Source organism: Heliangelus exortis, chromosome 4 (genome assembly GCF_036169615.1).
Source record: "Heliangelus exortis chromosome 4, bHelExo1.hap1, whole genome shotgun sequence".
NCBI lineage: Eukaryota > Metazoa > Chordata > Aves > Apodiformes > Trochilidae > Heliangelus > Heliangelus exortis.
In genome coordinates, this window is record NC_092425.1 from 3,859,928 (window position 1) to 3,884,221 (window position 24,294).

General features: G+C 40.4%; 2 protein-coding genes across 3 annotated transcripts; both read right to left on the minus strand.

Annotated features, from left to right (window-relative positions):
- Positions 1 to 2,093: 2,093 nt before the first annotated feature.
- PLA2G12A (phospholipase A2 group XIIA) lies at positions 2,094 to 6,647 on the minus strand. Its single transcript, XM_071742685.1, has 4 exons — positions 6,312 to 6,647; positions 5,264 to 5,340; positions 4,029 to 4,194; positions 2,094 to 2,990 (listed from the first exon to the last, which is right to left on the minus strand). Exons 1-4 carry the CDS (start codon positions 6,529 to 6,531, stop codon positions 2,872 to 2,874), a joined length of 582 nt encoding a protein of 193 aa, XP_071598786.1. The 5' UTR covers positions 6,532 to 6,647; the 3' UTR covers positions 2,094 to 2,871.
- A 2,585-nt stretch (positions 6,648 to 9,232) lies between these two features.
- On the minus strand, positions 9,233 to 24,216 carry CFI (complement factor I). 2 transcript variants are annotated; one of them, XM_071742686.1, is made up of 12 exons: positions 24,001 to 24,216; positions 22,104 to 22,422; positions 20,993 to 21,137; positions 19,729 to 19,907; positions 18,676 to 18,786; positions 17,134 to 17,250; positions 15,934 to 15,972; positions 15,338 to 15,441; positions 14,561 to 14,676; positions 13,041 to 13,315; positions 11,884 to 11,985; positions 9,233 to 10,203 (listed from the first exon to the last, which is right to left on the minus strand). In XM_071742686.1, exons 1-12 carry the CDS (start codon positions 24,058 to 24,060, stop codon positions 9,986 to 9,988), a joined length of 1,785 nt encoding a protein of 594 aa, XP_071598787.1. In that variant the 5' UTR covers positions 24,061 to 24,216; the 3' UTR covers positions 9,233 to 9,985. The 2 variants fall into 2 exon arrangements, with proteins under 2 accessions (XP_071598787.1, XP_071598788.1); XM_071742687.1 differs by lacking the exons at positions 20,993 to 21,137; positions 22,104 to 22,422; positions 24,001 to 24,216 and having other exon boundaries at positions 19,725 to 19,901.
- Between the last annotated feature and the right edge of the window lie 78 nt (positions 24,217 to 24,294).

The following is a 24,294-nucleotide window of genomic DNA, read 5'->3' on the forward strand; positions in this document are numbered from 1 at the left end:
AAATGGAAGGGTGATGTGTTAAAGCTGCTGTCGGTATTTAAATTTGTCCTGCGTTATTCCTGGGCAAAGGGAAATGTTTTAAAGCTTGAGGAGGGGATATTTAGGCATTTTTGTTAAGACTTTAAACTGTAAAAAACCCCAAACAGTGCACATCAATACTTAAGGAGTGTTGCTGACTACATAAGTGTGCAGTACTGAGTCAGATGCAAAGAGCTGCTATATATAGTATCATATTCATTTACATATTTATATATAAAAATGTCAGTTGTTAAATGGTATGGTTGCTCTTGGGGGGTGATAGCCTTCTTTTGGGGGCCATGACCTGTAAAAATGCATTTTGTATGGTTTACTTGTGGATTTCTGACCCAGGAAAAGCTTTTACAAAGTGAGTAAGCCAAATGTTTCCTCGGGTTTGCAAGCAGAACTATCCAAGTGTCATGTGTTGTACAGTCCAGCAGTCTTAAAGCTCTTTTAAGTGTTATAATGGTTTGAAGGAAACTGGAAGGCTTTCATGGTATAATTACAGGTCAATATAGACAACAGTCAAAATACTGTATTAATTTAAGCATCCAGTTTAAGGTCATTTCTACCCAAATCAACAGTCACCTGGTTGCATTACAATGTTCTGGACTTAGGGGATTCTTTTTATATTTTAAACAAGCAATGGCATTCCCTGTTTTGGTGCTAAAAGACTTTTAGGGTTCCAACCATAGAATTCTAGGGTGATTCGGAGTCAGTTCAGTTCTCTGGCAGAAAATACATTTCACCCAATTTAGAGGAACCACAGTTCTTCAAGCATGGTTTTGTAAAACTCTAAAGTGATGCTTCTCTTGCAGTGCTGCTTCATAACCACAAACAGAAAAAAACAAAACCATGGAGCACAGCAAAAGAATTTCAGCAGGAACTTTATGAGGCACTTGTATTCACTACCATGTACAGTAAGCTCTAGTGGAAAAAAAAAAAAAAAACGAACAAAAATACCATAATGAAAAAAACATTAAAATATTTTTAGAGGAGAAATCACATTGTGATCCACGAGTCAGATAAATTTTAGGCTTTAAGCATGTGTTGTGATTCAACAGTTTTAGTTTTAGCTGGTAGGCAGCCAGAACAACCACACAGCTGTTTGTTCCCTTCCTCCCCCAGCAGGGATGGGGGGGAGAGAACTAGAAAAAGGTAAAACTCGTGGTTTGAGATAAAGACAGTTTAATAGTACAGAAAAGGAAGAGAATAATAATAAAATATAGAAAACAAGTAATGCACAGCAATGCTCACCACCTGCTGACTGATGCCCAGCTAAGCCCCAAGCTGGGGTAGACCCCCCCCAGCCAAGTCTCCCCAGTTCTTATACTGAGCATGATGTCATATGGTATGGAATATCCCTTTGGCCAGTTTGAATCAGCTGTCCTGGCTCTGCCCCTTCCCAGCTTCTCCCTGGCAGGGCATGAGAAGCTGGGAAGTCCTTGGTAAGTGTAAACACTACAGAGCAACAACTCAAACATCAGTGTCTTATCAACATTGTTCTCAAACCAAATCCAAACCACAGCACTGTACCAGCTACTAGGAAGAAAATTAACTCTGTTCCTGCCAAAACCAGGACAATATGACATCCACTCTGTTTGCACATGCTGTATTTTAATTTTCAGTCCTCTCCAACTGAAGATTTCTAAGGCCAAATAAGGGCAGCAGGATAGCAAATAAAATTCTTTATGACACAAGACATAATGCAAGCCAGGGCTGGTGGCTGGAGATAAGCAATAAAAAAAAAAATCAGTAAAGAGAACATAGCCCAAATAATTCAGACATCAGGTGATTTCAGCTAGAGAAGTCAGAGAGGGAACAGATGACAGAATTACAGGCTCAGATGTTTCTCAGCCTCACAGAGGTCATAGGAACAGATGACAGAAACACAGGCTCAAATATCTGTCAGCCTCACAGAGGACGTTTTAAATAACAGGGTTTGTTGGGCATACTGACCCTATAACTCTGGAACTTTTAGTTTTTATTAGAATTAACTAAATGAAAGCAAAGATAAATGCAGTAACCAAGTTGTGCTACAAGACAAATATAAATCAATTTCTCCGAAACAAACCTTTCTATGCATATAATACACAATGTTTTATTTGAAAAATAAACATTTGATTAATTTTTTTAAAAAATAATATAGCAACTATATTCTACCATGTTGTCAAATCAAAAGTATATCCTTAGGTTGCAAACTGTTCATTTTAGTGGTCAAGCCTTAAAAGGATCAACCTATGTGATCTGCAAAGTGCTGTGGAAATAAGGTTGATACAGAATCAGGTAGAAATATATAGAACAGATATAAAGCCTTTCTAAGGGCTTGGAGTTTTTTGTTTGGTTTTAAGAAAAACAAAACCCCACAGAACAGGATACACCAGAGAGAACTGGAGGCAACTGTACCACAAGCATGAAAGTACATTTAAGATGCCACATTAATGCACATGAAATGCTCTTTCCTGTTGGATTTATCAGATGCATCAGCTGTCAGTAAACCTAAAAATTGACCTATAGTAAAAAATAATTTGAGTATCCAATGCAACTCTTCTTGTTTCACTGCAAGCTCTGCTGTGGAGTTTTCTCTTAAACCTTAAAATGGCACCAGTGGTTCCTGAAAACACATCCTGAGCAGGCAGTCACCAAAGGAAACTAACTTTAGTTTCCAAACTTCTGGCATAGCAGGCAAGAGAAGGAAGACTTGTTTCTTTTTTTACCTTAGGAGGAATATGGTAGTGACTTTCAAACCATGTCAGTGTTTCAAATATTACTGTCTGAAAATCCTGAAGCTTTGTAACCAAACACTTGATATGATCCAGGGAGTCTTTAACCTTGAGATCTCAGGATCTTCTTTCAGAGGTCTGTCTTATCCTCATAACGACACATACATGCAGCCCTCTGGCTATCCAGGTATGGTTTACATCCTAAAAGCATAACTGCATCAAACAGCAGCTGAACAGTTGACTCACAAGCTGCAAATAAAGAGGAATTCAGTTAAAAGTACTCTTGAAAGTGGAATGGAATGGAAAATGGAAATGGAATATGGAATGGAAATGGAATGGAAATGAAAATGGAAAATGGAATATGAAACTAACAGAAATTACTGTGGCAAAATGGGGAGAATTCTAAGAAAGAAGCAGTCTTCTCTGGGCATAGCAAAGAGATTGTCAAATGAAAGACTGAACCAATACAGAATCACTTAAGCTGTGAATGAAGATTCAAACAAAACGATCCAAAAAATTCATTGCATATGGGGTGTTATCAGTGTTAGAAACATCACCTAAAACATCACTTGGGAAGATGAAAGAGCTGGTTTACTCCTGCACTTTTTGCTTTCTAATTTATGCAGAGGTTGCTACTTTTAACAGCAGCTCAACAGAAGTGAACAAATATTTACCAGTTCTGACACTAAACACTATCTTGATGGCTTATTTGCAGTTAAATCAATCAGAGAAGTTCAAACACAGGCTTGTTCTAAAAATATATTGCTCTCAGTGGGGCTACTTACTGTAAAAGAGACACTGGCCCAAGTTAAAAAGTCATGTATTCATCAGATGCAGGCCAACAACCAGGAGGAGGATTGTGTGGCCTGTTGTTAAAAAACCCCAAATGTACTCACTAAGGGACAGTATTAACTACTTCCACTATGACAATGTATTAGTTTCTTATCTTATTTCATAAAAAGAAACAATTCAGTATTTTCCTGCAGTTTACTAGCAATCAAATGTAGTAGAGATTTAGAAATCACCCAGTGGATATTCAGCCATTCACAGTAAATGCAAGAGTTGGATGTTTTGGCCAAGTTGTATTCCCATATTCATACTGCTAAATGTTATGTTTCCCCTCAAGTTTATTTTTAACTCTGATTGTTTTCCTGTGCTGTGTCTTTGCTTCGTGGAAGTGTCTGGGCTGCTTGACAGAGGGACAGGACAAGGCATCATTCTTTGACAAATAAGTTCAGTTAAACTTGAAAAAAAAAAAAAAAAAAAAAAAGGCTTTTTCACACTTACCCTGGACACTCTCTGAGATTCCAAGTGTTTTCTGCACATCTCTGCAAATTTTGGAGAGGCAGGACTGAAACTGCTCATCACAATCATTTTTACTATTGCCACAAGTATCATAACATCTGTCATGGTAATTGCAGCACTTGGTCATCGAAGGGATCCCAATGTCAAACTGTGAAGGAACACACACACACTCCATTGGTATTCCAATTAAGAAAGAAATTAAAAACTAATGCAATCAATCCAGCTATCATTCATTTATTATTCACAATATTTCACTGTTCTCAAGCTGTTGTGGTTTGGCCACATCCAGGAGCCAAGAACTCAGAGAGTTGCTTGCTCAGCCCTCATCCTCCTCCAGAGACCAGAGAATAGGAAGAGCAAAAGCAAAACAAAAACCATGTGAGACAAGATAAAGACAGCTTATTGGATAAATGAAAGAGGAAAAAAATGCCCCAAAATCAGAAGCACAAATGCAATTGTTCACTACATCCCCCAGGCAGATGGATGCCCAGACAATCTCTGAGCAACAACCACCTTGGAAGCCAAATGCTCACACTACCACCACCCACCCCACCCTGTTCTTCCAGTTTTTATTGCTGGCCATGACTCTGTGTCATATGGAATAATACCCTTTGGGCCAATTCAGATCAGGGGGGGGCTGTGTGTCCCCTCCCAGCCCCCTGCCCCAGCCCCAGCTTGGGCTCAGGGGTGGTGGATGGGCAGAAAAAAGTCCCCAAGCTGCCCCATCACTACACAACAGTCAAAACCATCAACACTTTTAGCCCCAAATCCCAAACACAGTGGTGTGCACCTTGCTAATGAAGAAAGTTAGCCCCATCCCAGCCAGACCCAGTACATAAGCTAACCTGTATTTTCTTTCTGGTATTAAGGAAAATGGATCAGTCAGTATGGAAAAGTAGGAGTCAGAGCCAAACCCTCCATTCTTACACAGCTGCACTTGGGGTTACTCAAGATCACGACAGCAAAACAGTAAAGCGAACATTAAAATATTAGAAATAACCAAATTCCACTTTATCCTTGTATTTTCTGTAAATTATGAACATGTTCATGCTGTGTTTGTTTACAATACTAACATTTTCCGTATGTTGCTGCCAAGCATGTGTTTGAGCTGATACAAGCAGGCATTGTTCATGGATGCTCTCTAATCCCTAGGATGGGGAGTTGACTAAAGATGAGGTATGAAGAGAGAAGACCCCAAATAGACCCCAAACACTTACCTGAACTCCAAAAAGAGGGGATCCACAACCATTTGGTGGGGCTGGTTTATACCCATAGCGATGAAGGGGCTTTGATCCTGAGAAAGATAATTTATCATGCCTCAAATTATTTTTTTTTTTACACAGAATTTTAGTAATATTAAAACTCACCACAGGGATTTGTTGGGCTTAAGACAGTACCAGGTACATTTTTAACTTAAACATATATTCAGGCAACTGAATATCAACACTTCTTACCAAATTGACAACTTAGGGTTAATAAGTATTTTTTTTTTAATGCGGGACAAGACACCTGAGTGTTAATGGGAACTTCCCAGGTTTAAACAAAACAAAACAACAAAGCTAAAGTTACAACAACTGATGAGTTGGTCAAGTGTAGGATTACATTTTGTATTAACATGTAGGCTTACATTAAAGAACAGAGTAAATTCAGTTATACTGTATTTTATATGCAATCAAGAGCAGTGCTCTGCTGCTTTTAGCTTAACCTTTAAAATGAACTGGAATTAACATCTGTTTTATTTCTACATCTGTAACAATAATATTTAAATGAGACTTTAAAGTCTTTTCTCCCTGAACACCCGGGAGAATTCTGCATCCCAAATTAAGGAAGATCACGGAGTTAATTTGGAAAATTGCCTTTCCCTAGTTTCGGTATTTGACACAAACCGAGGCCAAAGTTAGAAGATTAAAACGTCTTTGAAAACTGCGTTATCCTGGGGCAGGAAGGAACCGTCACGGTGTCCTGTCCATCTGCGGACCCACTCAGGGTGGCACCACCGAACCCATTCCCGACTTAATACATAACCCGACCCAATAAACCACCGGAGACTCGGTTCAAGCCGAGCGAGCGAGACCAGGAGGTTCTGCCCCAACCTCCCGTTCCGGGGCGCTCCTGAAACGCGGGTGATAAGAAACCCGTCCCTCCCGTCCACCCTCGCAGTTCCGGGACGGGTCTGACCGGACCGGACCGGGTCGGGCCGCCTGAAGGGAACCGGCTGGCTGCAGGGCAAGGGTCGCGGTGGCTGCAGCCCCCCGCCCGCTTTACCGTCGCTGCATTTGTAGCGGCAGAGCCCATCCTCGCCTCCCAGAAGGTCGAGGGCCGCGTTGAGGTACACATCGATCTTGTGCACCCCGTTGCGGATCGTTTTCAGCGTCGCCCGCCAGTCCGGGGTCTGCGGAGCCTCCGGGGATGCCGCCGGTCCAGGTCCCATCCAGGCACAGGCCCGCAGGAGCAGGAGGAGCAGGGGTAGCAGGGTGCGGGCCATGCCGAGCGGCGGGGGACCCGCTAAGCCCCCGCCGCCTGCCCGCTCCCGCAGCTCCCGAGCGGCCCGGTTCGGCCCGCAGCCGCCATCGTCCCCGTGGGTACCGCCCCGGCCCGCCCGGAGGGGAGGAGTCCGAGGGCACCGCACGCACCGTCCCGGGAGGAAAAGGGAGCGGGGCGGCTCATGGTGCCTCAAGCGGAGGGGAAGGAGAGTATCGCGTGGAAGTGGGGGTGGAGAGGACTGCGAACAGCTCAGCCACGGCCAAAATGCTTTTAATGCTTTTTTTTTTTTGAGCTGCTGCCGACGGACAGAGGGAAGGGGGGGTTTGGGGGAAGGGCCAGGATGGCGCTGGGGGACAGCCGGGCAGAGCTTTTCGTATCCCCCCTGCAGCTGCAGGAGGAGGAACCGCAAAACCCCGCCTGGAACCGAGCCCTTCGCCGCCGGTCACGGTGTCCCCTGGGCCGTGGAGGGGACCTTGACCCGACCCGTCTGGACACAAACCGGGAGAGCAGTTGGGTGCCGGTAACGCAGGGAACGGGCAGGGTTTGGAGATTATGTTGGGAATGGTGGAAGCGGTGGAAGAGACAGCGATAATGTTTGGGAGGAAAAATAACCAACACCCCCCCTCCCCCCCCCCCAAAAAAAAAACAACAACCAAAAAAACCCCAACTCCCCCCCCAAAAAACCCCAAAGGCTGATTTTTACTGTTAGTTTGCAGGAAGGAGAAGGTTCAGTGCCAGGGCTCGGCTTGGAGCAAAACATGGGCTGTGGGAGGGGGGTGTTGAAAATACTGATGTGGCTTCGTGTATCTGGGGCAGGATTTGTGTTAATGCAGCTAGAAAAATAGGGCCTTTTGGAAAACACGCGTATTCGGGGAAAAAGAAACAAACAAATAAAATAAACGGAACACAAAAAGCAAAACACAAAAACCCCAGAAAATGTAGTAGGGAGTATAGGCGTGAACCATTAAGATTTTAACCCAAAGGAAGGAAACTGATTCAGTGACCTTTACACATCTGAGTGATTCAGTTTCAGGTAAGAGCATCAAACGTGCAAGACAGAGTTGTAAAAGAGGATAAAGTCTATTAAACATGGAAAGCCCAGTCGTGATTTGCTGAAAAGAAAAATCAGACCAAAAATCAACCCACTTGGTAAGAAATGTTTGTTTGTGGCTTTTTAAAATTTGTATGGATTTTATATTTAAATTCTGGGTGCTTCATAGATGAATTAAAGTGGAGCCATGTGGAAATGATTTTTGTAATGAAAGCTTTAAGACATGTGGAGTCCCTCAGAATGTAGTAATATTTGGCTTCAGGACAAAACTAATTGTGAAGAAGAGCAAGAAATGGGAAGAAGAGAGACTTTCACATATCCAGGCAGAGCAGAAAGATAGATGGCAAAATATCCTTCTGGTTTCTCTTTTCAGTCCCATTTAACTATCTGTAGTTAAGAAATAGGTGGGAGAAGTTCTTTACAGGAACAAAGTGAAACAAAGGAGGGAGCTCTTCTACATCTCTCCAGCTTTCCCATATGATTGCAAGGACCCTGATTAAGCAAATTCCTGTGTGGGAATATCACAGAATCATAGAATGGTTTGTCCTGGAGGGGACCTTAAAGCTCACCCAGTTCCAACCGCCCTGCATGGCCAGGGACATCTCCCACTAGATCAGGTTGCTTATAATTTTATGTATTCCTGAACAGCAAGTTTGGAGGGGGGGGGGGTTTAAGCTATTCCAACCATTCCTTTAGTTATTAGTGACTGACAGGGAGAAATTAATGCTAGTAGTTATTTTAGAAGAAAGTGAAAGATAAGGAAAGTTAATTAAAAAGTAAAAATGTTGTCTGAAGCAGACTGTGGTGACTTACAAAAAAATATCACCACCACCACAACTGTGTCTTGTGAACATATGGCCTTTATTCAACAGGATAATTAATTGGGAGGAATAAAATAGAAACTAAAACCATGTGTGAAGTATGTTCTAAAACTATTGAGTGGTTTGATAGAACGGGCTGAGATGGTACTGAAACCATTTGACAGTTTTGTGTTGGGGGTGCCAGTCCACAATACAAATTCTAATACTTCTAAAAAATTCTGGGCCAAATTTTGGCCATAGCTCTTGCTGAATGTGACATTATTCTGTATAAACTGACATTTTCTTATAGAGGGCATCATTACTGCTGTCTAAAAAGATGTAGCTTTTGTAGCAGTCCTCTGGGCTTTGTTCCAGTACTGGTTTCCTAATTATTATGTGGGCAGAACTTCCTCACAAGGTGGGTGAATGCAGTTCCATTTCCACTTAATAATTCAATTTTTGTTGAGGGCCCCTCATCTTTGATCAGTCAGGGCAGTGCAAAACTCCCCCTGACTGCACAGTACTGGGATCAGGGCCATGGTGTTCTTTCTTTGTCACTTTTTTCTGTGTGGGAAGCTTGTTCTAATTTGAAAATCTGGGTGGTTGTTGTTGTTGTGTTCTTTTGTTTTTAATGACTGAGAGTATAAATTTTTAACTTTAGATCTGTAACGTGTTTTTATAGAATCAAGATTATAGGTATAACATACAGACTTTTAAATTCTTATATATATCAATTGCTATATAAATTGTGTATATACATACTCATTTTTACACAAAACCATGCAGTAAAACCCTTTTTGATGTTAAGAGTTTTTTTGGATGCCAGAAATATATGTATACACACAGAGAACTTAAGATAGAAATGATGTTATTTATTTAGTTGAAGATGAAACTTTAAAATTCCTTTGCTGTTTGTGACCAGCTGCAATTAAATTAATAGAATTCAGAGCTACAAAAACTGCACCAAGCTAGATGATCAGGTGAGATATATTAACAAGCTAAAAATGTCTGAGGTTGTAGCTGAAAAAACTGCCACCAAACAGAGTTATTATCTGGGAAATTGTTGAATTACAACAAATTTAATGATCTGTCAGCCAATAGATTGTCTGAAGTCTGGTTTCTCAGTAAGCCTAAAGAATCAACTGTTGAGCAAGGCAGCATCCTGAGGGTTTCTAGTGACCTGCAGTTTGAGATAATGGAAGTTCCTTAAATTGTAATTAAAAATTATTTTGGTTACTGGCTGTTCTGTGAAGTTCACACATTGCCATTGCAATCATTTCCAACCATTGCTCTCAGTTTAAATAAACATACAACTGGAATGCAAGGTGAAACATGGAAAAAAACCCAGCAGAGTTACAACAAGAAAAAGATACTTTAATTTCCCTACTTTTGTTGGAGACTTCTGTGCAGATTCACGTGACTCTTCCTATAGACCGTGGTATTCATGGAAGTGTTAAAATTAAAAAAAAAACAACATTATTTAAAAATTGTATTGACAGCTGCTAAGCTACACGGCTGCTGGTTGGAAAAGAAGAACTTGTGTTCATTTTTCTCATGGTGATGGGGTGATGGGTGATGGGAAGAAGTGTTTAATTTTCTGAATTCTAGATATTATACCGAGAAATGAGGCTCCTTGTCACATGGTGGCTAATCCAGTCATAATAGCTGGCCACTTGGGTATAGACACCTGGGTGCCCAGCCTCCCCACAGTTCTCACCCCAGCTCACAATGCCCCAGACATAGGCCACGTTTTCTGCATCAAAACAAACCAAGGGGCCTCCTGAATCACCTTTGCAGCTGTCGATGGAGCCATCGTAAGTACCTGCAGCAAAAGAAGCAAGAAAAAGCCAAAATAAGTTCATGTACCATCTAGCACACAAAAAAGAGCTTAGGAAGTTGTGTGGTTTTTTGTTTTGTTTTGTTTTGTTTTTTCATGGCCGTGTTGCTTCCTGACTGATGTTTGGCTAATAGCAGTAAAGGAGGTTCCTAACCTCTGCAGTCTCATCTCTTTTCTTTTGAAGCATGGGACCTCTCTTTTTGTGGCTATCCCAAATTCACCTCCTTTGCTTTCATGTCAGGATTGTGAATCTTGTTTTACCCCATGCAACAGGGAAGAATGCAGCTCTATTGCCCGTTGTGTCATTAGAAGTAAAAAGTGAACAGAAGGGGGATAAAAAAGGCAGAAAAATTGATGGGCTGAATTCTGTGGGAAGGAAAGTTCCATCATATGTGTGAGCCTACAGGACTGCTGGTGGTGTCCTCTCTGCCCAATAATTCCTTGGTTGTTTCATCACATAGAGGTCTCAAAAATATTTTCTATATTTATGAAAATAGGTGGGCAGGAGCATGTGAAGGTGGGGATGGGAAGGAGAGCAATTCTAGAGGCAGCAATGTGGACCTTTTGCAACACCAGCTGTGACCCTGAGGATCCTGTGTGCTGCACGAGTTGTTTCAGTGCTCACACAAGTACCTGTTGGCCATTCAGCAAATGTAGTGCTTGTGAAAAAATTAAATTAAGAGTGAAGGGTGTGATATAAACAGCAGCACTGCCACAGAGCTAGAAAACGATTTACGCTTTGTCCTATATACTCAGAAAACTTTAACTGATTGCTAACACCCTTACTACATTTTTTCTGCTTGGTTGATTGACCTCATATGAAGGAACTCATTACTAAGCAGGTGTCTGCAGATTTTTAAAAATGTAACTTCTTTCTTGAACCTCTACATTCTCAGAAGAGTTTTGTGAACTTCTGAGAGTTGGAAATACTATAGTACTACTATATACTACCCAGTATCTTATATATATTATACTGAATTTATCACAAATTATTTGGCTTTTATACATACCTTTTTGTTATTAATTAGTTTGTTTAAATATTGCCTTCAATTTTTAATTGAAAGAACTGTTGAAACTATCTGCCCTCTAAGCCCTTATTGCTCTTTCAGTCATGTATTTGGAGATATCTCTTGTTACTTGAGAAGCAAAAAATGTGTATTCAATATCCTTCATTTAGTAATAGGAGTGACAACTAGTTTCTTGGCTAGAGGAATCTTTGTTTGTAAAGTTAATTGTATTTTTTCTGGGGTAGTAGCAAATGAGTAAGCAGATGAATGGTCACATTCTTCTAGTCCACAGAATTAATGTTCTCAAAGAGAGGTGTTTGCTGAAATATGTGGCTGAATCAGAACTGGCTGTAGTAAAGGTAGGAATTATAGTGGGCTGTAAAGTGCTTATGTAGTTATAAAATGTAACTCAAATTGCTTGCCAAAATTGGCAATATAATAATAGAAACTTGGCATAGTGTCATCTTAGCTCTGTTAATAAATAGATAAATAAGGATAGATGCACTTAGGCCCCCATGGGTAGCATTTTGCTAATGGTGATACCGTAGCAAACAGTTTATTACTCTTCCCAAGATTAAAAGATTCCCAGGAAGTATTTATGACCTTCTAAGCACTGGGTTTGATGGTAGAGAAATATAGTAAGAAAATTGATGCTTGCCTGCACATGCCATTTTTTTAAAAAATCGTCCCGGGTACAATTCAGAACAATTCTGAAATAAATTAACATTGCCCCACTTGAGGATATATTGTTTGGTATAACCTGGAAAAGAAAAGAATACACTTTTCTAAATTAAAATCAGTAAGTACATATTAGACACAATATCATAGAAGTTTATGTATTTGTTAATCTACAGAATATAATCTTTAGTATTATAAATCAGATACCATAAACTGCCACTAACAATTCATATGAATTGCAGTGAATTCACCATGTATTTAAAAATAATGCAGAGTGGTTTAATAGCAGTTTTGAAGACAGTACTTTCATGTTTCCCTTTCCTTGTCTTCCTAATTTCTTTCTGTTTTCCATGCAAGGTTTCCAAACACTGGGAAATTGTTGTGTTTTTTCCTGTGAAGTGGCAATGGGGCTCTGATCATCCCTGTTACCTTTTTTCCAGTTCTACTCTATCTTTTTGGGGATGAGTGAACCAGATATTGAAGATAAAGGTGAACTATGTATTCACAAGGCTAAAGAGATTCTCTGTTCTGTTCTCTGTGATTTGCTACTAATTCCCAACTTTGCATTTGCTGCATGGACTGGGTATGGGCAGGGGAAGCTTCACAGCCAGGATGCAGTAGTGCCAACACCAGGCTGCAAAACAAATACTTCTCAAATCTTTCAAAGTCTGATTCTATTCTATCTATCTATCTATCTATCTATCTATCTATCTATCTATCTACCTACCTATCTACCTACCTCTGTGCAACCTTCCCTGGTCTAAACACAAACCTGAGTGACAAGATGTGCTGAGTTTCAGATCTTCTTGGGCAGGGGACAGATGCCAGGCTGTGAGCTACCACTTGTTAACTTGTTAGTTACTGTTACCAGTCTCCACAGCTAATACCAATCTTAGATTGGCAAAAAGAATGTTTTTATTGTCCAGAGCTATGAGTGACTGAAACAGCAGAGGAAGTTGTATGGAAAGAAAACCAACAATGACATCCAATGCCAAATCACAGCCTACGTTTCCTGTGCTCTTCAGTGTGCTTTGTGCACCACTAATCTTCAACTTTTTCAAAATGAAAGCTCACCACGACTGGAAAACACATAATACATTCTTCTAGCAATAAATTAATTAAACAAAAAATAAATACCTTTCTCTAGTCCCCAGCCAGAAACCTTGCATCTGTCACCAGCCTTGAACATATATTCTGACCAGGGTACACAGGCAGGAGAGCTGTGTGTCAGGGAGCAATCTCCTTCCCCAAGCCCTTTCAGCTCCAGCAGAGCAATGTCATTTTCATAAGTTGAGGTATTAAAATTCTCATGGATTATCACTTGGTTTAGCCTGAAAGTCTCTGTCTCTCTGTCATACATTATTGTATCCAGCAGCCCAACCCAGACACGGTACAGGTGGACTCGATTTGCCCTGGAAAACAAACAGTGAGATAAAGTACTTCATACAAGCTGTAAATTTTATCAAAGTTTCTCTAGAAAGAAACTTTATTCAGATATATTCAGATTATATCCATATAGTTTCTTTCTGGAAAACCTTTCCATTTTTTTCTGAAGTGTGGCAAGAGCAAGGCAGCTGACACACTGCTGATGACTACAATTAACACAGATGTTAAAGGCCACCTCTGTGTTTAGTGCTGTGACAAAGAGAAAGCAGGTGGTGTTGAGATGGATAGGATGCTGGGACTGGTAAATCTTCCCTGTCAGCTCTGGCTTTTCTGGGGAATATATGACCTCAGGGAACAGATCCTGAATCATAGAATCATAGAATTGGCTGGGTTGGAAGGGACCTCAGAGATCATCAAGTCCAACCCTTGATCCACTCCCACTGCAGTTCCCAGCCCATGGCACTGAGTGCCACATCCAGTCTCTTTTGAAATATCTCCAGGGATGGAGAATCCGCCCCTTCCCTGGGCAGCCCATTCCAATGCCTGATCACCCTCTCAGTAAAGAAATTCTTTCTAATGTCCAACCTAAACCTCCCCTGGCACAACTTGAGACCTCTTGTGCCCTCTTGTCTTGCTGAGAGTTGCCTGGGAAAAGAGCCCAACCCCCCCTGGCTCCAACCTCCTTTCAGGGAGTTGTAGAGAGTGATGAGGTCTCCCCTGAGCCTCCTCTTCTCCAGGCTGAACACCCCCAGCTCCCTCAGCCTCTCCTCATAGGATCTGTGCTGGATCCCTTCACCAGCCCAGTTGCCTCCTTTGGACCTGCTCCAGCACCTCAATCTCCTTCCTGAGCTGAGGGGCCCAGAACTGGACACAGGACTCGAGGTGTGGCCTCACCAGGGCTGAGCACAGGGGCAGAATCCCTTCCCTGGACCTGCTGGCTGAACTTCCCCAAGGTGGAAACGGGGAAGAAAGAAGGTCCCTTGTATCTCTCTTTCAGGCAAAGTGTTTATGGCAAACAATTCCTGCCTGTCCACTATCAGACTGAAGAATGCTGTGTCTCTTCAGAGCCACAATTACATTTTCATCCTTTTATTCACTGCCAAAATGTTCTGCTTTCTCTGGATCTTCTCCATCATAAACATGGGCTAGCCAGTGTTTGATTCAACAGGCAAAGAGGAATTCCCACAGAGGAACCTAAGAAGGGCAATACCATTCAAATAAATCTTTCTGCTTTGCAAGAAGAAAATAATGTCCTGGTTTGTTATTTTTACCTGACACAGTGTGCAGCAGTCAGGACCCAACAGCCACCAATGTAAACCCCTCCACAGTACACTGTTGAACCTTCACTGCCAGTGTCTTTAATTGCCACTTGCCAAGGGAATTCACCCTATTCAAACAACAAATACCCAAATAATGTGAAATCATAGTAACTGTACTATTTTTAGTGCCTAAAGGGAAACACACTTCTTGGTATCACCTCCTCTGCTTGACTCATTCAGATTTTAAATTAAGAAAATCTGCTAGCCAGAAACTGTGACTTGGGCTCCATCTGATAAAAGGATATTTTTGCAATAATTCTGTTCAATCTTCTGACTTTGCATGATACTTCCTTCCCTCCAGCTTTCTGTCATCAAAGCCCTTGTAGCCAGAAAAATAGATGCAGAATATGCCTTGATATACTGAGGATATAATTTTTCCTGCATTCTGTCTCAAGGGTGCAAATTTAAATGCCGTTTGGCCATAGCTGTTATTTCTAGCTATAGCATTAAGTATTTTGCTGAATCATTGTGTACTTGCACTGTAATGCTCAATTTCAATTTCAATAATGCTCAATTTCCAATTTCAATTTCAATTTGGAAACTCCATATTTAACTTTCTAAACTGTGCCTCTCTTTACTTTCATTCAGTTCGATGCCATGACTGCTGCAAAACATGACATTAGTCTTGTAGCTCATTTTGTTTTTTCTATATATCTTAACAGAAGGACAGTAATGACCATTTACATTAATGCTGAATTAATTAATATCTGGTAAGGTGGGTTTTTTTACCTTTTTTGCAGTCTGTCCACCTACGATTCTTTTCCGTCGGATTAATGTGTGGTTCTTAAGACCACAGTGTAGTTGAGGCAGAAATGTCTTTATCATTTTTCTTTCTTTAACAAAAAGGGAAAAAAAAAGGATCTCAGAATTCAGGTATCCATTCTCTCTCCTTGGAGACATGTTTATCTTTGTCCTGCAAATCTGAGTGCTGTGAATATGGCAGTAGCTGGAGTAACAGGAAAGCAATGACCAAAAATTTTGGCATCTCTTTTTCCTTTGAAAGTTGTTTGTGTCTTAGCACCACGTTACTTCTCCTCATTTTCTACTGCTGCTTGCATCCAGGCAAATAATTTTAAAGCAGTTCCTCTAGATTTTCTGAGAGTTTACCTCCACCAGTTTCCAGAACCTGCAGATGTTGAGTCCTCAGCCATGATTTATTATGGCATTCTTGAAATCAGTGGAAAGTGAACAAAGCCCCAGAGTGCATATGACTAAATCTCAACATTCAAATATCTGAGTGTTTTAGATCTAACCAGCTGGCTGGTAGCTAGAAAGAGTGCAATAAGAGGATATGCTGCTCATTTTGGAGGGTTGGTTACACTTACCTTCATCCATACTGTCATTTGCAGCACCTTTGTCCTTGCCTGCAGTAGAAAAACAAAATACTAGAAGTATTGCCAAATATCTCTTCTATTACTTGAATATATGTTTGGGTACACATTTTAAATGCATAAGGGCACTCTCATATGGGCAGAAACTCTCAGCCTGGTGCCTGCTTTTTGCTTTCCAGCTGGACACTCTTTGGCTGCCTCAGCCCACAAACAAGCAGCAGATACACATCCGTAACTAAATGACATTTTCTCTGCTATTCTGCAAAGAAACATTGATAAATAGGGGTCTGGTTTGTTTGTTTGTTTGGTTTGATTTGTTTTTTGGGGGTTGGTTTTTTTATCTCTACATTCTCCTCCATCACAAAACAAGAATCCCTCCTCCTGCCCCATCGACCTTTTGGAACTCCCTCAAGCCCAAAGGAGCATTAGGTAACAGGATTATTTTATTTTTTTTCCAATTTAGATGATGCTGTTTTGTACTGTTTGCCTCCTTTAGCAGGGTAAATGAGGGTATTCAGCATGAGAGGTAAAAGAAATGTTTCCTGAATCTGGTTTCTCAGCTTTTATTCAAACAAAATGCCCATTGAATTCAGTTCCTCCATGGAGGTTGAGGAGACTGAGTTACTGCCAGTACTGTTTACATTTAGGGTTCAGGTTTACCTTCACCAAATACCATTTACCAGTAGTGTTTACTTTTTGGCTTTAGAATTTCTCTTAGCAGAGCAAGGAAAAATATTCTAATTTCAAAATAAAATCTTTTCAGTGCTCTGGGAAACAGCACAGAAGAATGATTATATTGACAATCGAGTTGAATTCCTTATCTGTGAGGAAAATATTCCTGTCTATAATTTCTTCAAAAATAGGGAATAGCAGGTTGGTAGACAGCCAAAAGACACAAATCTGGTTGAAGCCTTCTAGAACATCTGTTTTTTCCTTTAGTTTTCTTTCTTTCTTTTAGTATTCTTTTAGTATATTCTATATATATTCTTTTAGTATTCTTTTTTAGAGGGAGAGGGAGGAAAATGATCTAACATTTCTTTCTACCATGTAAAATATCACACTGGGAAGACTTAATTCCTGCATGCATTTTGTTTTTTCTGCTCTGCTGAATAATATTATGCACTGTGTAGCCTCTAGTTATGGATGATGAGAATGAAATGAAAGACACAAGATGTTTATCTTGCAGAAGGAAACCTGCACAGTGAACTCCAGCTTCATCTTCTCCTGTGAGGCAGTCGATTTCTTTGTTACAGACATTCTGGTGTGGGATACAGATATCTGACCTGCAGTGGAAACTGTTGCCTCTGCACTCTGTAATACAAGAGAATTACAGATGTAAACCACAGGATTCAGCAACCTTTTTAAAATACAGCTTTTTAAAATATAATTCACTATCATATCTGTGTTATGGGGACTTGGCTGTTCAGAAACAGCCTACAAAGCAGGCTCTGTATCTCTAAAATATAATGAGGCTGTTCTCATTTTACAGTCTTGAAGTTTTAGATCTCTTCCCAGTTCAGGACTGGACTTTAATATCACTCCTTACCAGTTTCATACATGACACCTGCCCACACTCAACCTCAGCCAAAAGATCTCCAGTTTTGCCAGCACTGCTGATCATCTCAAATGAGAAATTTATTATTTTGGTGTGTGTCAAATTTACCCCCCAAAAATCGGAGTCCAAGCTGGATTTTGATTGAATGAGTTAAATGCCAAAATGCAGGGTTAGGAATCAAGAATTCATTATTAAATGAATTTAATAATTCATTTCATCTCAAAGTCTTGATTATAGATTATATGAAACAGTACTATAAACCTGAGAACCACCTTCCTTTTAATTCTTGTGATCACTTTGTATGTTATCAAAAGCTTGAATATATGGCAGGGTTTATGACCCACCTTACAATCTTAAATCAATCTACTAGTTAAGGATATTTCTATTTTCTATACTATTTCTATTTCTATAATATTTTCTTTGATAGAAAATAATACAGTTCTCTAAAAGTATCCAGGTATCCCACACAGACCACTGAACCCATTTGAGGGGTTTGATCCCAGAAAGCATTGATTTCAGCCCATACAGCTGAAACAGCCTCTTTTGGTCAAGTGGAATCTAGATAAATATCCTCTAAATATAGGTATTTATTATTAGTTTCTAAAATGCCTGTGACTGTGTTTCCTCAATGATCAGATTAAATTTACTGACAATTAGAAAACTACAAAAGTAATTTAGGGATAGTGATGGGATCTGTGACTCACCTTACTCTTTGGCAAATGAAACTCAACTTCTGGAAGTTATCTTTTGCATGACCTGAATGCATTCCCTTTCCTAACCAAAATTGTTACAGCTGCACTTGCAGATGCTGGAAAAATTACTTCTCATGAGCAAACAGTGTGACACAAACTGTTCAGAGATATTCTATGGATAATTTGCATTCATAATGTATTTATGAGAAATCTTGGTTTGGTTGAAAGATAGTCCATTGCAAAAAACAGTGTCTTTGTTTAATTCCTATTGATTTTTCCCAACTAAAAATACATTTTAATACTAACATGGCTTTTTTTTTTTTTTTTTTAATTGTATTATGCCTCCTGTTTTTTGCACATGTATACATAAACTATGGTTTGCTTTACTGTAGTGACCTTTTGGAAGAGAGACTGTTGCATCACTGTAAAAATTCTTTGGGAGTTTTCTGCTGAAATTATTTTGAAACAGCTGAGAAAGGAAATTCTTACCTCTACAGCACAGCTCATCACTTAGGTCCCCACAGTCATTGATTCCATCACAGGTTTTACTCAGAGAAATGCACTTCTTGTTGACACACTGAAACTCCCTCTCTGAACAAGCTGTGCAGCACGATGAAAATCAAGTTAGTGTGAAAAAGCCTGTAGGTTCACAACTGCCCCTGGAAACATTCTGTAGGCATTCTAGGGGCCAGATATGTAATAAGGAAGCTTAATCACCCTGTTTAATCACCTCCTTTAATCACCTTCTCATCAAGGTGTCAATGTGACCTATTTCCTCCTCCAACTTGCAATAGCCTGGCAAAAGGGAACTCTTAATTTCTTCTAGATGAGGACTGAACCAGAAGAGATTGGTTTGAACCAATCTCTTGTAATTAACTCAAGGGTTTAAGGTGATGGATGTTCCCTCTCTTAGAAGGGAGCTTTCAAAAGGCTGTGAACTCCTCTACATTTGTGCCATAGGAAAAACCTGAGACCACAGGTAGCTGATCTCAGTCTGATGCTTAGCAGTGCCAAGGAAAATCCACCACAGAGAACAAGAAAGGTGTCAGAAGTCAAAATAAAGACCTGATTTCCTTTATATCCTATCAATTCCAATCTGGTCATGCTTGCTGGCTTCAGTGTCCTAACTGAGCTGCCTCATAGGCAAAGGGATGAGGAGGAGGTTGTCACCTTGCCAGGTTGTCACCTCTCTCTTCACCAGTTAACCCAAGAGACCCAAGATTTGTGGGATACAACACACCTTGGTATACTAGGGATACAATATTCCTTGGTATACCTTGGGGGACAAACAGAACTTTTGACAAATATCCCTAAAAAGACTTCAGGAGCAACGCTGATTTTCCAAACTCATAAACTCCAAGCTTTACTGAAGGCTGCTCTAATTGTCTTGAAAGTTTTCAAAAGTGTTATTTTAAAAAAATCAAAAGTTTAAATGTGTGTTTGCTGCAGCTGAAAGTTCAGCAAACTGGGTACTAATTATTTAAAATAAAATCTGAGAATCCCCAATAGATATAAAACTAAAAAAAACCAAAACCTACCAACCTCTGAGATTTTCATGGCACTGGAGGCTAACAAATCCCTCATTCCTATCTCTTGATTTCACCTCTATGTGACATTCAGCAAGACTTGTCTCTAAGCCCCTGCAAGTTATTTGCAGACAGTGCAATGAATTTAAGGCAGATTCTGTGATGCTGTAATCTGCTTGGTAATATTCAGCACCCCTGTGAAGATACAAGTAACAATAACAACAAATTACATCATTTCACAATGGATTGTTCACTGCTTTTATTGTTCAGGATTATCTGGGATTCTGCAGTGTTCATGAATTTTAGTCCTGGCTAAGAGTGGATGATTCCCCATGGAATCCAGGGGTAAGCAGGTGTTTACTTTGGAAGAAAAAGGAAAATTCAGTGCTAATTTTTGCTGCATAGAACTGTCCCTAAATCAATATGTGGCTCTATGGCAGTCACTGTGTAACATGATGGTTAGAAAGCTCTCTTTATGTGGCAGAACTTGTAAACTCTCTGTGTGGGCTGTGAATTCAGGGATATTTGGGAACCATCCTGCACGGTCAGATATCCTTGATGGCATCAAAACCAATGCACACTGAGGAAGCTCAGCCCACTGTAAAGCTGGGATTATTTCATTTTATCTCCTTTTATTTCACTTACCTCCCATTTTCACCTGAGTGGGATCCTCTTTAATAGTCTGTGTGTTCCCTACCTTAAAGAAATGTGGAGTGAGTAAATAAGTAACTAGAGGCTTACAATGGGACTCCAGGGCTGAATGCTCTGTTCTAGGACAAACCCTTCTCTGTTATCTACAAACCCTTCTCTCTTATCTCCTCTTCAGCCATCCCTGGGGTCAAAGCAAGCAGTGGAAGCTGTGTTGACAGAAAAATGTATTAGTCTGGCTGGCTCAGCATAAGAAACTCGTCTGCTCAGAGACTGTTGCTCAGAGCTACAAAGAGGTGGTTCCTCTGTGCTCTTCCCCTTACACAGACCTGAGAGAAAACCTCTGCAGTAGTCATCAGCTTTGTTTTAGAAGTAAAACTACTATGGACTGTAGAGTTGTGATCTGTAGTAGAAGACAGAAATCCATGTTTTGGCTTCCACTCTCAGATGTCCCTTTAAGAAGTTTTATCAGAATATTGTAGATGAATGTATGATTACATTATGATTGTATGACTACATTATTCATGACTTTTCTGTCTTAACTGCTGGCTGGCCATGACTAACACTTAAAGATGCATTGCTACTTTTTCAGACCCCTTTAGATTATCCAGAGATAATTTCCCCAAACTTACAATTCAAAGCCAAGGTGCCTGCAAGCCACATTTGCTTCGTTCATTGTCCACTCGTTAGCACATACAAAAATGTCATTCTTTTGATTCACAGGTTTTACTCCAAGCAGTTTTGAGCCTCCATGGCCCACAGAGATTGAAAATGTTTCTAAAAAAAAAAAAGGAAAAAAAAAGAAGAAAAAAACCCCAAATAAAACATATTATGTGGGAGTAGTGGAAAGACAGCACAGAAACAAATCACAACTAATTTTGTATTGGCAGCAAAAGTTCCCATGGAAAGAACAGTAAATTGAGAATCAGAAGCTTTAAGTATAATTCCATATTTTTCTGAGGACTGACTTCATGGCTTTGAGCCTGCCATTTTCCAAAAGTTTAAGGAAAGAAATTAGGGTGATGTATCCTCCCATGTAAGAATACCCAGAGTTCTGTCGAGGACAGCTTCTTATTTCCCTGACTTCCATTAAAGGGCTTTTGATAACCAGTAAAGCTTCAAGTGAGGTGGCCAGATCCTCATCTGTGACATCCACAGGGCAATTTCCAGTGTTTGCAGCACAGCTGAGCCCCTCAGCTTAATTCAGTGCAGATGTAAAGGGAGGGCACCTGGAAGACACAGAGGCTCTCCTATCCTTTCCAGTGGAATAGGCAGAATCCCAGTGTGCCACCCCGGGGGTGATGGGCTGAGATGCTGCTTCTCCAGGGACCATGAGGGATGGTACTGGGCCAAGAGATTGGGCAGGAGAGCCCTGTGTGGTCCTCCTGTTCCTCCTGTGTGCTCAGTCCCCCTCCAAAAAATACCCTTTTTGCTGATGTGCCCAGCAGACCCATTTCTGCTGTGCTTCCCAACACCCTGCCTGGAGACCTATGAGCTTTTTCCTGTGTCTCTTCCCTTCCAGATCATTTCAGCAACCCAGCAGCAGAAGGGTGACTTGGGGCTGTCAGCCACTTTGTTTTTAGGAAAAGAAGAGATCCTGCCCCTTTGCAGTGACCTCTTCTTTTCTGTTTCATGTCTTTACCAGCACAAGGAAACCGACCGAATTTCTGAGCTGGAAATACCAAGCATCTCCTTGGCCCCAAGTGACAGAGTGACAATTTTTGGGAAAGGAGGTGTTACTACCTTGAGGCATGCATTTTCCCTTGTGCAGGAACTTTGCTTCGGGATGTTGGCACTCGTAGCTCTTCAGGTGACAGTAAGTATGGAAGTGTTTTCCATGGGCAGAACAAACAGAGGAGCCATTCTTTGGGCACTGGTAGGGAAGCTTACAAAGGCACTTCCCATCCACACAGCGTTCCCATGGGTGACAAAAAACTTTCTCACAGGACTTGTGTGTGTATTTGTTGCTCAAGCATTCTCCTATAAGGTGTGTGTCTTGCTCAGCTGGCTGGGCAGGCTCGACCTGCTGAAACTGGTTTCCTTCAGCATTAGATGCTACACTCTGCAAGGCAAAGAAAATAAAAAAAGAAAGGGGGTAAGACTAGGAACCATACCAATTCTGCAGGTCCCTTTACTGACCTCAAAGAGTTAATTTATAAGCATTTTCCTATTTTACGAGCACGGAGGTTCTGAATATAATTTAAACTGTTTATTCCCTTAGCTTCGGTCAGCTCATATTTCAAGTTTTTCTGAACATCTTTTTTCTTTTTGGATCATTCACCTGGTGTGATCTTCACTCTTACTGCTCTCCCACAAACTTTATCCTCTTTAGCCTTCAAACATCATCTGAAGTGCACAGCAGATTATAAACATTTTTTTTTTTTTTTAAGCCCATGGTTTATAACACACCACAGCAATGGGGTTGCAAGCAAACAAAAACATAAGGGGGATTTAAACACTGAAAAATGAATTACTTTTTTCTCTGAGTATTTTTTATTTGCTTGCTTGGCTTTAGGTTTAAATATCACCTGTAAATATTTATTAACTAAGAAGCAAATCAAGGCATCTAAAACTATTTGTTTCATTGCTGAAGTAGCAAGTATCTTACAGAAATTTGAAAATTAGATGGCCTTAATTATCAACTTTTTTCCTGTGGATTTGCAGTGGGGCTGCTGGGCATCACCAGGACAGATTAGGACAGATTCTGGCCCTCTGTCCAACTGTGAGTGACTCTGCACCTGAGTCTGTGCAGCTCCCTGGTGACTTTTTGCTGCCTTTTGCTTACTCAGGTCCACAGGTAAGAAGAGTGTTGAAAAATATATTTGGGTGGATTTAACATAAAAACAGGAGAGAGAAGTTTTTCCTCAGGTGGATCTATCAGTTGTGCCTCTGTCAACAGGATCGATAGAGATGAAGTTTAAAGTTCTCATGAAGAAATCTTAGCCATGGTCAGTGAAGATAAAAAATTTAGTGGAACAAAACCCCCTTTTAACAGTTTTATAATCTTATTAAATTCTTCCTGCTGTGCTCAGGTCAGTAGAATCCAAACTGTCAGCCAGATCCGGCTTGGCAAAACTCCAGGATTGTACCCAACTTTTTCTCCTGAAGAGGAAAAAAAAGGTGCTGATTTTTATCTCAGGGTTTCTTTAAAAGACTCGGGGCACACTTGAACACCCAGCCCAGCCCAGAAGGATTTTCTGGGACACTTTTGCCAGAAAAGATCGTGCAGCAAACCTCCGGGCAGTCTGATGAAACACCGGGCTGCCACCTTAAAAGCTTTTAATGTTTCTCAAAAAAGTGGGGCAGAGAAAATCCCAGCACTTTTCTGTGGCCAACCAGGCTTGGAAATGGGGATTTAATCATGATTAAAATCTTCTCTAGAAGCCACTTAGCATATGAACTCCAGATAAAATCGAGACGTGAAAGGGAAACAGCAAACTTCAAACACTCAAGCTGGGCTAAAACACAAATGTAGGAAACACAAATGCTAGGGAAGGAAACATAAAAAAAAATTCAGCTGGTTTTGCTTTTACAACAATAAACAGCTTTTTAACTATTTGTTGTTGAGTTTTCTTTTTTTATTTATTTTTCTGATTTGTTTTTTTTAATTACTGCTACCACAATAAAATAAAATTCTTACCTCTGATCCACAAAACAAAAAGAAAGAGAAGAAAACCAAGAAAACTGGGAGCACTTGCATGATGAGATTTTCTCTCTTTATAGACAGATTCCTCTGGCTGGGATTCTTTGGAGTATCAGCTGTTGGCTTTGTGTTTAATTTTTAACCTTTGGTAAAATATTTCAATGCGTGTTTAGAAATTAAATACAGGAGCCTCAACTGCAGACTCTGAAATCTGATCTCCCCAAAAAGGATCCCGCCTGGGCTCAAGCAAAACCCTTCCAGGAAATGATTAAAAGGAAGCATTTATTAAGG